This window comes from Rhinopithecus roxellana, chromosome 10, assembly GCF_007565055.1.
Source record: "Rhinopithecus roxellana isolate Shanxi Qingling chromosome 10, ASM756505v1, whole genome shotgun sequence".
NCBI classification, from domain to species: domain Eukaryota; kingdom Metazoa; phylum Chordata; class Mammalia; order Primates; family Cercopithecidae; genus Rhinopithecus; species Rhinopithecus roxellana.
The window spans coordinates 57,158,367-57,173,949 of NC_044558.1; the positions used below are offsets into that span (position 1 = coordinate 57,158,367).

Sequence of the window (15,583 nt, forward strand, 5' to 3'; positions counted from 1 at the left end):
TCTAGTAGTTAACCCAGAGTTGAGACCAGAAGCACTGGCAGCCACGTCAGTAGCAGAACCTCCACAGAGGGCAAATTCTTCAGGTTCTTTGTCTCTCAGCCTCCATGTGTATGTGTGGGTGTGGGTGTGGGTGTGCGCGCGCGCGCGCACGCGCGCGCAAAATGTGCATGTGTTTAACCCCCAGGAACATTTATTTAAATGAAATTGTTAAAGCTTCAGCCCCATCAGGCAAAGGGAGAACGGAGAACTCTGATTTCCAACCTGACATCTCCAGTGTTTCTGCGTCTCAGGAGAGGAAAAATATTATATATAAATAAAAATTGCTGCAGTAAAGATTTAATCTGAGATAACATTGTTTTAGGCTATATTGCTTTTAAAAAGTCTCTTAACCTGACAACTTAATGATCTCATTAACTCTGCCAGATAGGGAGATAGGCACTGACACGACCAGGAAAACAAATTAGTGGCAGCATCTACATAGGCTCCTCATTGCCTTGAAGACTGGGGTTCCCAGGAATGTGGAGAGTAAAAGTGGGATCGGTTTGGCAAACTGGGGGCCAAAGGCGTCCTAGCAGCTCAGCCTCTCTGCATAGGTTAAGTGGGGGGAAGAAAATAGTACAGCCAGGAAAAGCTGAGCTTGAAGGTGCCCTGCCAGGCTGTGCTGACCCCAACCCAGCCCCAACTCCAGTCCTGAACTGGCTGAATGTATCTGGGGCCCTCTGGGGGCCATAGGGCACCAGGAGCCTAAGGTTAGTTCCCCGCTGCCGCCGGCCACCACATTTACCTCACCCACTTCCCAGCTGGGATGCCATTTTCTCAGTACCCAGAAACAGATCTGAGCCCCAATTATTAATCAGTGACCATCAATGTATTTTTGTCACTCACCTGCTTCCAGGCCTTTCAGTCACCAATTACATCTTTCCTTCCTCAACATACACTCAACTAAGTTGGGCGTCAGGATGGGAAGTTTTCTCCTATATAGATGGTATAGATAACTCAAAAACTTAAGTGGAGCAAAACAAGGGTTTGGAATCTACCCAGCTGGGAGTGATGTCTATACTCTGCCCCCGATCATTCTGGCAGAATCAGGGCATAGTAGACTGTCCTGAAGAGCCAGTGAACAGAAGAGACTTCAGAAAGAATCTAGGCAATAAAATCAAGGCAAAAAAAGATATTTTATTTTAAAAACATGTTTGTGGGGGTTTTTTTCCTTTTTGCATTCAGTACATTGTCATTCAGACATCACAATACTATATACAGATACACAACATTTAAAAAAAAAAAGCCTATTTCTGATGAACATTTCAAAAGAACACTGTTTTGTAATGCACCAGTGGGAAGGGAAGAGGCAAAGGACCCCCACAGCACCAAGGTGGTCTTTGAGGAGGGAACTGTTAGGCAGCATCTACATTTAGCTCATTTAGCTAATTGAGGGCCAGATCTTCTTGCCTCCTGAACTAGTTCCTCTAGCTTTCCTCTGGAAATCAGTAAAAGTGAAAGTGTGAGGAGTCCCTCCGGAGCTAGTGCCTTGATGGAAAGGTGACTGGAAAGGGACTTTGTTGAGAAACCCATTCTCCATCCTCTTGGAAGAGATGTTTATCCTTAGAAAAAAGTTCTGCTTCTGTGCCTGGCCTAATCCCCAACCTTACCACCTAGAGAGAGAAAGAGAGAGGAGAGAGAAGCCCTATTTAGCAGCGTGGCTGGAGTCTTTGTCCTCCTTGGATTTCCACATGTTGACTGAGAGAGCAGAACGGGGGAGGCAGTGGGGCAAAGGCAGCCCCCACCTGGCCCCAAGAAATGCAGTTTCTTGGTTGGGATGGAGCGTAGGGGCTGCGTTGATTCCAGCTTTTACGGAACCATCCATACTCCAATCACGCTGCCAGATCCCTCATAATTATCATGAATGTTAACACGACTTTTAAAATATGCACAGAAAATTTTTACTGGGAAATCTTGCCTAAGGAGTGCGAGAGGGACAGCGAAGGAAAGTATGAGCTGGACAGATCCTGCGCTGAAGCTGCGCCCTTAGGGAGGGTCCTCTACTAGCCTGGTGATAGGATGAGGCAAGAATTGGGGCCATTCGGGATTCCCCAACCCTGCTTTGGTTGGAATGACTGGGCTCTGCGCTGCCACTGGACTTTCTGGCAAGGTGAGCACAAGGAGGAGTAGAGGTCGACAGCCTTCCTCCCACGGCCCACCCGGGACCCATTTCCAAAGCTGTTGAAGCCGGGTGAGTCCCATCTGGATGGGGGTGGAGGCTGGGGATGGGATAGGGAGTTGGGGATGGCCCACTGCGGCCATGGAGCCCCTCTGCCTCCGGGCGGCGCGGTTCTTCTCTCTCGTTAACATTAAATACTCTTCTGCACCCGCGCAGCATCTTTCCGTGGGTTCGGTTATGGTACAAAGCGGTGACATAAATAGATGGGGCAAGCAGCGGGTGGGTGGTCAGGTGGAGTGGAGATGAGGCGCTTTCGATTTGCTGACCACCTTCTTCTCTTTGACCCGCCGGTTCTGGAACCAGATGGTTACCTGGCGTTCAGAGAGGTTCGTGGTGGCGGAGATGCGCCGGCGCTTCTCTTTGGTGATGAACTTGCTAGCCGCGTATTCCTTCTCTAGCTCCTTCAGCTGCACCTTAGTGTAGGGCACACGTTTCTTGCGCCCACGCCGGTAGCTGCTCACCTCGGGCTGCAGGGGAACCACGTCTGCGGGGAGATAAGGCAAGGGAGAAGAAGTGAGGCACGCGGCTGGACTGGCCTAGAGGACCCGAGGCTGCCTACGCACAGAGTTCTGGCAGGGGCTCAACGGGGCCAGAGGATTGCTCTGCATAGTGAAGTCCCAAATGCTTTTCATTTCTGTTATTTTAGCAAGACCACAACTATGGTGAGGCCACTGGGCTCAAGGTTTAAGGGAGGGGGCGCCAAAAATTCAGTAATCAAGACGATATTTTAATGCAACGTTTACAAAAGCAAAACGAATACAAAAACATCCATGATGAACACAGTATCAATTAAAAAAATAAACATGGGGCCGGGCGCGGTGGCTCAAGCCTGTAATCCCAGCACTTTGGGAGGCCGAGGCGGGCGGATCACAAGGTCAGGAGGTCGAGACCATCCTGGCTAACACAGTGAAACCCTGTCTCCACTTAAAAAATACAAAAAATTAGCCGGGCGAGGTGGCGGGCGCCTGTAGTCCCAGCTACTCGGGAGGCTGAGGCAGGAGAATGGCGTGGACCCGGGAGGCGGAGCTTGCAGTGAGCTGAGATCCGGCCACTGCACTCCAGCCTGGGCGACAGAGCGAGACTCCGTCTCAAAAAAAAATAAAAAATAAAAAATAAATAAATAAATAAATAAACATGGGTTCGGTATTACTGATTTTCTCTTTTGTTTCAGACCCCAATATGGCTCTGCACAGCACTCGATATTAGGATCCTTGTACGCTTAGAAGGGGCCCTCCAAGTTCCAGCCTGGCCTGCCATGCTTGCAGAATTTCAGATATTCAGAAAAATCCCTCCTTCCTGAGTTAGATCGTTTGGGTGCTTATTAGTTTATATTCTGCCCCGTTGTCAGAGGAAGACATTCTGCTATATGTTTCAGGGAGGGCACGGCAGGCAGGGGGTCAGCTTCAGTGGGCCCAGATCACCAGATGGGTCTTCATGCCTTTGGACAGTGGCCCTATGTTAGGGATGTGAGGCACAGATAGAAGATAAGTGTCCAGGTGAAGCAAGCCTGCTTGGAGGTCCACACTCTAGGAATTGGGGTCCAATGTTGTGAACCACCTAACAACACCCAAGGTGGGGGGTCCTGAATCTGAGATATAGGGAATCAGGTGTCGCTAGAAGTAGGGGGTCCACACCACAGTCCCACCAAAACAGGGCAAATTCTGTTCCAACCCCCTTCCCTCTCCATTCCTTCATGGCTGAAGGAAACTGTCTACATCCCATACACCAACCATAATCGTATACCCTAGATACCTGTCATCCAAACCAATATCACCAGTTCTGTTTCTTTAGGCTCTGAGAATTTCACAGAAACTAAAACCAATATATATCACTTCTAACTCCATTTTCTACTCCACCCTCATCCCTGTCAATAAAGGTCACAGCAATACTTTCAAGGGGAAGTGGGGAACTAGGGAGGTTATCTGGATAGCTCAGTCCTCAATTTTTTCCATGTAATTATTAGACTTTAGGTGAAAGCTAATGAGGAGGGCTGAATATTTGGGGTTTCCCCTTCATTCTTACTGCCTTTTGAAACTATAGACACAGCCCAGAGGGAAGACACATAGTTCTTTCTGAAATGTTTGTTCCCATCCCACCCTCACAAAACACTTTCCCTGTACCCATCCCCATTGGGTCTGCTTTCTCTCAGGGACTCTTATCTATACACAGTGGGAAGAGTAGTGTCACAGTGATACACAGGAGAAAATAAAATGCTCAGGAAGAAAATGGGAGACAGGGGGTCCCATGGCCTTGTTTGACTGTCTTCTGGTGACAATTTCTCAGGAAAACTGTTGGACCTGGCATTTTTCTCTGCCTCTGTGTGAATAAACCATGATTTAAAAAAAAAAAATCTTAAAAACAAAATAACTTTATTTAAACAGTATGGATCCTTTAGGTTAAAAAGGATTTGTTTTTGAACAAGACCTTTTGTCTTTAAATCTCTCAGTTCTCAAATTTGTTTTACTCTTACAGACATAACCATGATTTGGGGAACTGATGATTTGTTGACAAGAATAAAATGAAAAGGGTAAGTAGTGATACCAGGAGTTTGTTGCTTTTGTTGTTGTTATTGTTGTTTTTAATCCTCAGAACATTTTTTCAGGCTTATTTTGTTAAACTCATTTTACAAGATCAGGAATCTGAGGCTCAGAGTGGGTAAAATAATCTAAGTGGCAGAACCAGATTTTAAAGGCAGACTTTCTGACTCTCAAAATGATACAGTAAGTTTTAAAATGGAAATAGGCCAGCTGATACAATCCAGCTTTAAAACACCTCCTTTTCCCTGGAGAAGAATAAAGTAGGGTAAAGGTGGGCTTTTGTTTCTGAATTAGCCAGATAATTGTCCCTAATTTTTTACTTTACTTTCTTTAAACTCTTACAATTACCTACCCAATTTTGGTTTCCTAAACTCTAGCTCTAAATTTCCAATGAGATTTAATCAACCCTAAAAAATAAAATCAGTTTAAAAAGTAGACAACTGGTTTAAACTGGTTATTTTTCTCTATAGGATGCCAAGAATTGATTAAGCCAATTTGTCCTGGATCAGACCAACTGCAGGTTGTTTTGGTCTCCTGGGGAAATAACTCCAGTTTTGTCATCTCAAAGAAGCCCCCTTTCTTTGTCTGCTGCCTTATCTGGAAAGGAAGTGGTATGTAGAGATGAAGAAACATCTGGTAGCTTAGACTTGGAGATGTGCATACACTGCCTAAAGTGAGTGGGGGCTTAGTTACTAGTCTTACAATCACCCCTTCCCTAGTCTCCATCCAGATCACATACACAAATGATTTCATGCCTGGAAACCTAATAGACACCTTTGAGGAGTAAATAAAAATCATATCAATGCTCAGCCATGGCTTTCTTTTTGGGCTTGGGGGCCCCTGTGTTTAGCTCCCCACAGCCCACCCACTCTTGACCACCCACCCCCCACGAGCAAGCTCTGGGCTCTGAAGAGTGCCTTGTCCAGCTAGAAATCCAGCTTGCTACTCTTTCCAACCCAAATCCAAAGGCTTGTCAGTAAGGACTTCTAGTATGGCCCAAAGAGCCCACTGTTTCTTTCTCCCTCTTTCTGTCTCCTGAACCCTATCTCTCTTTTTTCTCCCTTTCTGATTCCCTCCTGGAATTTCTGCCTCTCTCTCCTCTCAAAAAAAAAAAAAAAAAAAAAAAAAAAAAAAAAAAAAAAGTCTACACTCACCGTAGGGAGAGAGAGAAAAAAACAAAAAACAAAAAACAGAGCAATAAAGCAAGAACCTGTATAATTGGGAGAAGGAAGAAGCCACGACACATCTTGGCCCTAATTATCTGGATCTTGCTGAACAATTGCCTCCATCTCCCAAACCAGCCCAGACTGCCACAGATGAGGTTTCTCAGAGCCAGAGGCACTGTAGAGAGACAGCGGTGTTTATGCCTACATGTTGCCGAACAAACCACAATTGCATAGACAGAGTTATCTTGAAATCTCACTACTTCTAAAAGATCTCTGAGTGGGTAGAAAGATGGAGAGTGTCTGAAGATAATTTCTTATTCATCTGCCTCTTGCCTGTACCTCTGCACTCACTGATACATCAGTCCAATTCTATTTCCACACGGGGATTGTGGGAGCACATAGCTGCTGAGGCATGCTAGGTTTTATATCCATTTCCATGCCATAATTTGCAAGTGTATTAAATCTCAATTGGGCTATAGTTTTTTATTTCAAAGTTATTTTTCTCTAGGAGGCTGTGATCAAAAAAGTATTTATTTTTAGTGGAGGTTGTTTTTGTTTTGTTTTGTTTTGTTTTGTTTTCCTGGGAATCTTTGAGATGTTTATTTTGCTCAAAGATATTTCTCAGCTTTTCTCCAATCCTTCACCCCTACTCCACACCACATTCATACATAGAACAGCTCCTTCTCTTCTACCTCTTCACTCTAAACCCATTGCACATTGCTATGGGCCTGTGCCCCCATCCACAGTGGGTTTGGTGGGCACCTGCTCCCTTACCCCTTAGCCTCTTGGCATAGCCCATTGGCTTCCCTGCCCCAGGAATTCCTGCTGCACCCCAATCTCCTAAGAAGCTTTGTGTTTTGGCGAGATAGAGAATTAAAGGGCCATCTCTCTAAAATACATTGCTATATTACGAACATGTGAATTGCCTATCTTCTAGAAATGTATTATGGTATATTTCATATTAGGTAGTTAATAAAAGAAATCATATTATGTAAAAATATTATAGCCAATACAGGGTAGGTGATGCACAATACCATGTACTAAAATTGTACCATCCTTAATTCTGGCGATCAGAAGTCACGGTGCCTAGTGTAGGTCATACCCTGGTATTGAGTTGTGTTATACTAAGTAATTTCATAATATTCACAAGAATGTTATCTGCTACACTCTCTAATATCATTCGGTAATTATTTTTTAAACCACCTACCTCTGCCTCCAATTCCGGATGCAGAGGAATTTCAGGCCCACCCTTACGAGGTCTTTGGGTCTATTCTTTCCAAGGAAAACATTCCTGAGCCTGGCATGTGGAACTGGTCGGGGAGCTGGGCACTGTCGGGAGACATCTGTGGCTGCCCTGGGCCCCCAGCCCCCAAAGACCTCTGTAGGTATCAGAAGGGAGAACGCTCTCCCACTGAGCTCTTCTTACAGGGAGAACAGACTCAAATACCTGACTCCCTAGACTGGAATCCTGATTTCTCAGCACAGGGCAGGATCCAAAGCTCTTGGTGTGGTTTTGGGAAACCTGGGACTGGTCTTGTAAGGAGAGCGGTGGGATTTGCAGGATCCTTTCTCTCTTCAACTGGAGACCGAACAAGAGGGGAATGAATTCTCACTTAGGGTACTTAGCCAGACAAGACCAAGGGGTTCCCAGCCTGGCCTGGACCCCAGAAGCCCCTGAACAGGTCTTCCTCTCCCATTTCTCATCCCCACGCCCTTCTTTCTGTGTTTGGGGCACCAATTACTAACTCTCTTTCTCGACCACATATGGGGGAGTTGGCAGTGGAAATGTCTATAAATTTGAGCTCAATATACCAGAGAGGCAAGGAAAACTTTACATTGCTAGGGAGGGATTCGAGCCTCCTCTCCACTCCCTCTCCAGAGATTTTGGATCTTCTGTTCCCTCAACAATCAGGAAATTCGTGGCCAGATTTTTAAATATGTCAAGAAAGGAAAAAAAGAAATTCCACATTTCTGTAGACCCCAGCAAATTAGTCCCCTATTTAAAAAATACTGTCTACTGCCTGAACGATCCTGCAAATTTTGTCAAAGAAAGTGGGGGTTCTTATTCTCCCCCCTCCCCACTTATTCGGTAGGTTGGGGGTTTTGTCCTGGATTCCAAGGCACTATAGGCCCACCCTGCCCCCATCCCTGGCCGGAAGCGGGTTAAGGGGCCAAGAGCCCGGCGGGAGGCTGGAGCCGGGGAGGGGAGGCGGAGGCGAGCCACCGAACGGAGCAGAGCCGGCGGCCCGGCGTTCGGGCGCCTGTGATTGCTTCATTCTCGGCCGGGCAGCTACAGAGAACGTGTCGGAGCAGATTTCTTCCCCAGCGCATTCCTCAGTGCAGCTCGCCCGGCCGGCTCCATAGGCAGCCCAGCCGAGCGGGCGCGCCGGGGCCAGACGGCGGGGGTGGCTGGGGCGCGGAGCCCCGGGGCAGGCAGGGCGGGGAGGGGTCCTCGGCGGCGGCGGTGCTCAGGTCCCGTCCTTACCTGGGAAGGGAGACTTCCAGAGGTGGGCGGACTGCGACTGCTCCTTGGAGCAGTACACCTGACTGTCCCAGCCATTGGAGAGAGCCCAGTGCTGGTAGCCTTCGACGGGGATGAGAGCGTCGTGACGCGGCTCCGGGTGCCCGCTGATCCCGGGCACCACCGACACGTCCAGGTAGCCGGGCATCGCCTGGTAGGAGCTGGCAAAGCTGGGGTAGAAGGCGAACTCCTTGGCCCTGGAGGACAAGTCGTCACCCGGCAGGGCGCCCGACGGCTCTGGGTATTTATCGCCCGGGTGGTAGGCGCAAGGCTTCTGCTGCAGGTTCACGTTGTGCGACAGGCGGCAGCCGTAGTAGCTGCCCCCGAAGGGGTAGCCGTAGCCCAGGGTGGCGCTGGACGAGGTGGGGGGCGCGGGCGGCGGGGCACACTGGCGCGCCGCCTCCGGGGCAGGGATGTCCGTATAGACGGCGCCCTGAGGGGCGCCCAGGGGAGCGGGCGGGCGGCCCAGCACTGGGTGCGGAAGCAGGTCGCGGCAGTGGCTGGCCGGGCAGCTGCTGCCCAGACCATCCATGCTCGGGGCTTTGCCGGGGCTCGCTCCGCTGCAGCCGCCCCCCGCTCCGCCCGCGCCGCCGCCTCCTCCTCCGCCGCCGCCGCCGCTGCCGCTCTCCACCGCGCTGTCCTCATAGACGTACATAAGGCTCTCCGGCCAGCGTGGATGCAGGAGCAGCGAAGTCGTCATGACATGATCTGCTGGAGCTTTTTAAAAACTCCACTTGCCAGAGGCAGCGAGCAAGGGAGACACCTCGCTCCTGTTTCCCCTCCCCCATCCCTCCCCTCTTTTCTCTCCACCCCTCCCCTCCTCCTAGTGCTTCCACCTCCCTCCCTACATTCCCTCTACGCATGCGGTGAGACTTCATTAAGAAATCCGCCGGTTCCCGCCCTCCACCTCTCAGCACCCCTCCCGCGCCCATGTGACGCTCTCTGCGCACGTGATGCCCGGGTCAGGTCTTCTGGGGTTCCCTCCCCTCTAGGTGGGGCGGGGCGAAAAGAAAAAGGTCTCTGCTGATTGGATCTCGGTTGGCCAAAGGAGGCGGGAGCTGGGAGATTTAAAGGGACAGGGAGACGCCCCCTGGCCGGCCCCAGGGAGGGGGTGGGGGAGGCTGAATTTGGCCGACGCAAAGGGAGGAGAGGGCTGTAACTGGGCGCCTCCTCCTAGGCATAGAATGTGCACGGGGGAGACGGACCCCTATCCCCAAACCGATCACTGTGACTGCCCAAGTCTCTGGATTGGGGCTTGAAGCTAAGGGTGGGGAAGAAACCAGATTTTAAAGAATAATAAATGAAGATAATAGAAAACAGGCAGGAGCGCTCCAGCCCTGGCAGCTCCCCTCCGCTCGCGGCTGGAAAGAACCTGATGCCGCGTAGTGAGCCTTTGATGCCAGGATTGTGTTTCCATTTCCTACTTTCAGCCACTTTCCCCAGAACCCCAGATGTCTGAAAAGGACACTCTCCTTTACCTCGCTGGATTTTTCTCAAGCGGAGAGGGGTGTGACAACCCCCAAATACAGAATTCATCACCTGGGGCAGGGGATTGTGAAGCAATGGAGTATACTCAGCAATAAATGGAGATAGAATAAAACGAGGGAAATAAAAACAATAGAATAGACTGATATTTAAATATGCAACAGAAAAAAATCTCAGAGTGAGGTTTTTTAAAGAAATGCGGGTGGCGGGGGTGTAATATTCAGCCTGGGAAAGCTAAAAGCCCTGGATGCGAAGGAGAGCGCGCTCTCTTCTGTAGCTATACAAAAGAAAACGTGGAAAATGGGGGAGATTCAGTGCTACCGCTTTCGAGGGACCTCTCTGGCGCCACTCTGGGGACCCTGCAGAACCCACCTGTGCCCTCAGGGGCCTGGTCCCCAGTTTGAATACCTTCACTGGAGCTCCCACAGCTTTCTTAGGTCACCCTCTTTTAGTGTGGAATAGTTTCATGATCTAAAACTGCCCCCTATTTCAAAGAAAAAATTAACACCAACTTACTGATTCTTCAAAAGCTCTCCCTTCTTTCCTCCCAATCTCCCAACTTGTCAGGAGCCTCAATAGAGTCACCCTTTTCTGAGGGAGTATGTCCGTGGAATTGAGTCAAGTTCCCTTTCAGCAGAGGACCTCCCTGAGAAATAGTAATGAAGAGAGAAAAATAAGAGGGGAAAGGGGCTGCAGCGTTTCCTTCTTTCCTGCCTCTGCCACAGGTTTTAAATGCTGAGTGCTCGTGTGTAGCCAGCGCACAGGCCATGGCCACACAGTAGCGCCTCGCTCAGCCAGACCCACTGCACCCCTCAAATGGAAAGCAAATGGACAGGTCTGCAGAGACCCCTTCGGGCCGCGACCCTCCTCTTTGTGGGGAGAAGGTGGTGTTTGACGGTTGAGAGCACTCGGACATCGGTGAATTAGGATAGTAATTCTTATCCGCGTGATCTTGAGCCAGAAGAGTCAGCTCAGAGTTCGGAAAGCAGGCTGCGGGCTGGGCTGGCAGTAGGAGGAAAAATACAACAGAAAGAGGGTTGAGACATAAGGAGACCAGCTCAAGTGTGTATTGAGGGCAATGACGGAGGGGCGAGGAGAGATGAGCCCAGTGGAAGATAGGGTCTTGACGGGAGCCGGCTCTGCTAGGAAACTGCTTATCCTGCTGCTGGAGTCCAAGGTCAAGGTAAAACGAGGAGAGCAAACAGGGCCTGGCCAAGTCTAGACTGGGTCGTGTGACCTTGGCCCCCTTGCCTAAGGCCTGGCTGGTGGGGGTGGGGGGGTGGAGGCCTGTCTTTTTCCAGCCGCGGGTAGTAAAGATGGAACCCAGATCCTGGCCTCCCCTTCTGCGAAGTGCTGCGCCCAGGTGGAAGAACTGGGGCGCTGTGGACAGGGTTCTGCGGGACTGCCAGGAGAAACAAAGGGCCTGAAATGCCCATCCCATTCTTGGGGCCCCCTCCCTGGTCAGGCCCAAAGCCGGACCCGTTTTCCGTGGGCCAGAACTCAAAGACACATCTCCAGCCTTTGGGAGGAGGAACCGGAATGGCGGGAGTAGGAACCAGAACGGCGTGAAGGATCTGGGTGCAGGGTGGCCAAGCAATAAATAAAATTAATAGTATGGTCTTTTCCAGGTTTATATAAGGGCATTAACTATTCCTATTGCAATGAGATACAGATTTAATTAACCCAGCAACTTTACAATTCCATTTATTAGGAGCACTATGCGGCCAAAATGTAGTGGCGAGAAGAAAGAAAGGGAACCATAGTCCTCTTCCTCAAGAAGACCAGCCGAAGTCGTAGGCCTCCAAAGCGACTTGGAGGAGTGGGAAGGCTGGAGGGGAAATTTTGGACTAAGCGCAGTAAAGGCGACTGAGGAAGTCCGCGTGCTCTGAACAATTCCCTCTTCTTTCGCTTGGTTCCCCAAGACCTTTCGCGCCTGCAAACGCAGTCTCCAAGTCTGGAGCGCCGGGATCGGGGAGGGAGGCGCCGAAGAAAGAGCTTGCAGGAGGACGGTGGAAAGTAAAGCCTTGCTGGTTAATTAACTTTAAGCCTGGGGTGGTTTCTCTCCCCTCCCCCGAAAAAAAATGTGGCTCTCGCTGAGACACAAATAAAATCAAATTAAACACTCCAGGAGAATATGCACCACTAGAAACGTAGTAATTACATCTCCAAGGCGATCTCGCCCTAGAAAGCCTTTCTAGGGCCTGGCGCTGAAACCCTCGGCTGCAGTGCTCACCCGGGCTCGCCCCGCTGGCCTTCGGGGATTAGGCGGTGAGGTTTGACTGTGGATGAAGTTTAGAGAAAATCCAGCTGCTGGTATGCGGAAAAAGACGGAGCATTTAATTATACGGAAGGAAAATGGAAAACAGCTCCTCAGCCTCGTCGGGAAGCCCCGGCTCTGCTCCCGGCTGCTTTTTCAAAGGGACTTCTACATCGCGGAGCGGCAGGAGCCACTCTACCCTCAGCTACCGTCCATGCACCGAGCTCTCGGCTAAGTTCGACTCTGAAATGTTTTCTTTTAAATGCTCCAACACATAAAGGAGATATTTAATGTACCTTTTCGCGGGAAGTGTGTGTTTGTGTGTGTGTGTGCGCGCGCGCGTGCGTGCGTGCCTGTGGGTTTAGGGATGGGTGCAGGCTGCCTGCACTGTGTCAGCACACGGCCTTGTGGACACAGCCCAAATGTGTTCCTAAAGATAACCAGCTCTCTGCCTAAATCCTCTGTATGCAAATAAAAGTCTCTGCTTGTCTGTCTGTATACACTTTTAATTGACATGTTTTTCCTACTCTACTTACGAAGACATCCCCCAGGAAAATATAGAAAAACGAAGAAGCAAATATCTGTGTCTTTCTGAAGTTAACGGGTGGAATTCATGCCCCACTGTATCTAAGATGAAGTCAGAGGTGTAACTTAGCAACATTTGCAAGCGGAGGGTGCAAGCCTGATGCACACATTTGAGGGCTGGGTGTAGCTTCAGTGCTAGACTAGGGAGAAGGATGAAAGAAATGGCGTTGCTGTGTCCCTGATTCAATGCCCAGATTTTCTCCTCTGAAAATTAGGTATCAAATTATTTCTCTCCCTGCAACCCTTTTCTCTGTTTCCTCCATATGTTGGGGGGGGGGAGCTTAAAGCTCTGAAGCTCCTGCTCCCCCCACCCGCTTTTTATGGGAGAAATTCCAGTTTTAAAAAAGGAGGGGGTGGGTTGAGGCTGTAGGAGAACAAAGAGCCTCACCACCATAGGGTCTGGATTCTGGCCCAGACTTGGGGCCTTACAGGGCAGGCAAAGGGTTTGGGGGCCCTTTCCTGTCCAAGGTTCAGGTTGCCGATGGAGGAGGAGATTTGTGGAGGACAGAGGAGGACAGGGCCTGGGCTAGCCAAGAAAGGGATGTTTGAGAGAGGCCACTTATAGGTAGGGATTGGGGGTTCAGAAAGGGGATATGAGAAGGTATACCCTTGAGGGTGTGTCTATGTGGGAAGACCCTCCCACATGCTTGGAAAAAATTCCAGATGGGCTGCAGAGGGTGATGTTGGTAGAGAAGGAAAGAAAACTGGCTGATCCTGGAGTTCCCCGGACCTGTCCAATCCCCTCCCTTCCTTTTTCCGTTCCTTCCACTTTTCTGGGCTCCCGGAGGTCCCTCATCCCTCTGGAACCTGCTCTACTTTGATCTTTCCATTCCCACAGCCCAGCCTCTGAAAAGGGCCACTAGGCCTCTTCTACTAGCTTGGGAACTCACCTCCTGGACAGCGGCTGCTATCCTGGCATCTTCCATCTTTATTGTTCTCCCTCCCTAGGCCCCCAGCTTGAGGGAAGATGGGACCAGGGTAGCTGAGGCATCACTTTGCTCCTTGTTTCAGAGTTTTCCGCTCTTAAATCAAAACTTGCCTTCCTCCAGGCCCCACCTATTTCCCTGTGGTAGATATCAGGGAAATCCATTCCTCTCTGCTGTCTAGTTAGGACTTGCAGTGCTGGCTGAGGTTTGGGATCACCTCGAAGACCTTTTCCTCTCTGGTTCTGCAGGGATCCATACAGGGGTCCAAGTTTAGGCTATCACAAATCTTCTCCTGGATTCTCCTCTAGCATGCCCCCAGGTGCAGACTCTGCTTGGTGGTGCACTGGGTTTGGTCCGGGGAAATCAAGTGGCCCCTTCCATGGAGAACTGTCAGAAAGCCTCCTCCAGTGGTCTCTGGAGTCCCTAACCCCAGTCCTCTTTCTTTCACAGTTTCCCCGCCCTCCTACCCCTGTCAAGCTCATCACAGAGCCCCTTCCCCAACCCTCCTCATCCCCTCCTTCCTCAGCCCTTTTCTAGCCCTCACCCCACCCACCCCCTTTTCTTTTTGGGCAGTATCTCAGTCTGTCACTTGGCCCCCTCCCTACTCTAACCCTTCATTGACAAAAGAAGTTCAGGGAATAAACACAGAGTTAAGAAATTAACAAAGTATCTCCTGCCGCCTTCTGGCTTCGCCATAGCTCCTACCCCCACCCTGTCCTCTACTGGGGGAAAAGGCCCCCTGTCCCCTTCCCCTCCCCCTACACACCCTTCTCCTTTTAGGAAGCCCTTCAGAAACAGACAAATAAAATCTCACCCGGTTTTAGGGCCTGTCTGAGAGGGAAGTCCAAGTTCATTTTCAAGTTAGACAAGAGAGCTGAGGGGGGATGGGAAAGAGGTGGAAGAGTATTTGCTGGGGGCTGAATTTGGCTTCCTCGTAGAGACCTAACAAAAGCCCCTTCTGGTCAGAAAGCCAACAAACCGAATGCCTGGAAAAGGTATTTATCGCTTTCAATCATTTCCTTCATCTTTTAAAGTTTAGGTTTGAGGCTCCTAGAAGGGAGGCAGACCAGCCAATCTTTTTTTCCTTCTTTTAAAAGATTTCCAGTTACTTTAAAAGCAGATATGGAAAATAACATTTTTCTTAGGGCAGGGAGGGGATGGGTCTTAATACAGCATTCTTCTGGGTCAAAGTACACTGGTTAACCTGTCCTAAAGAATGACCAAATACAAAAGACAGAGCTGAAGGGCCGAGCATTTCACCTCTAATGAGGTGAGGGGCCTCCTTAGTCCCACCATGGTGTGGGAATTGGAATTTGGTGGGATCCTAAAAGGGAGATGATGGAAGGAATATATGTATATATGTATTTCATCACAGGGAAGAGGAAAAATTATATATAAGGAATATATGTATATATGTATTTCATCACAGGGAAGAGGAAAAATTATATCCTAAGTGGATCACAGCCTAGTTCTCTCCATGACCAGTCACCTCAGCAGTTGCAGCAAAAGTACATTCTAATATGAAAATCACTGAGCAGAACACAAGAAATTAAAGGACTTTCAGAAGATGCCTCATCAAAAGAAAGAAAATTTAACCCCTCCACTTCCAAAAGAGAGGGAAGAGAGACCCAAGGCTCAACTAAAGGGGGAAAGAAACAACTTCTTGCTAAAATGACTAACCTTGACTGGGATCTATGGAACAAAAAGGTAGAAGGGAGCTTGTATATTTGGGTATCTGGGACATGATTCTCACTGGTAGTAATTAATTAAATCATCCTAAACATATATAATTTGGTACAGTTTTAGTGACTGGAGGGAAACTATCACTCTGATATCCTTGGGGTTGGGGACTGTTAAACTTTACCTCCCTCACTACCATCCTCCCTCT

General features: G+C 49.4%; 1 protein-coding gene and 1 long non-coding RNA gene across 2 annotated transcripts; one reads left to right on the plus strand and one right to left on the minus strand.

Moving 5' to 3' along the window:
- Positions 1–1,156: 1,156 nt before the first annotated feature.
- HOXC13 (homeobox C13) lies at positions 1,157–9,291 on the minus strand. The gene is made up of 2 exons (XM_010373883.2): positions 8,407–9,291; positions 1,157–2,702 (listed from the first exon to the last, which is right to left on the minus strand). The coding sequence occupies exons 1-2, from the start codon at positions 9,140–9,142 to the stop codon at positions 2,446–2,448; spliced, it is 993 nt and encodes a 330-aa protein (XP_010372185.1). The 5' UTR covers positions 9,143–9,291; the 3' UTR covers positions 1,157–2,445.
- Positions 8,406–12,682, plus strand: LOC104670582. The gene is made up of 3 exons (XR_749157.1): positions 8,406–8,578; positions 10,653–10,845; positions 11,639–12,682. It is a non-coding gene; the product is annotated as an uncharacterized LOC104670582 (long non-coding RNA).
- Positions 12,683–15,583: the final 2,901 nt, after the last annotated feature.

Coding starts and splice junctions, on each gene's coding strand:
- HOXC13 (XM_010373883.2), bottom strand. CDS start 9,142: ATGACGACTTCGCTGCTCCTGCATCCACGCTGGCCGGAGAGCCTTATG. Junction 2,703..8,406: donor CTGGAAGTCTCCCTTCCCAG/GTAAGGACGGGA, acceptor ATCTCCCCGCAG/ACGTGGTTCCCCTGCAGCCC.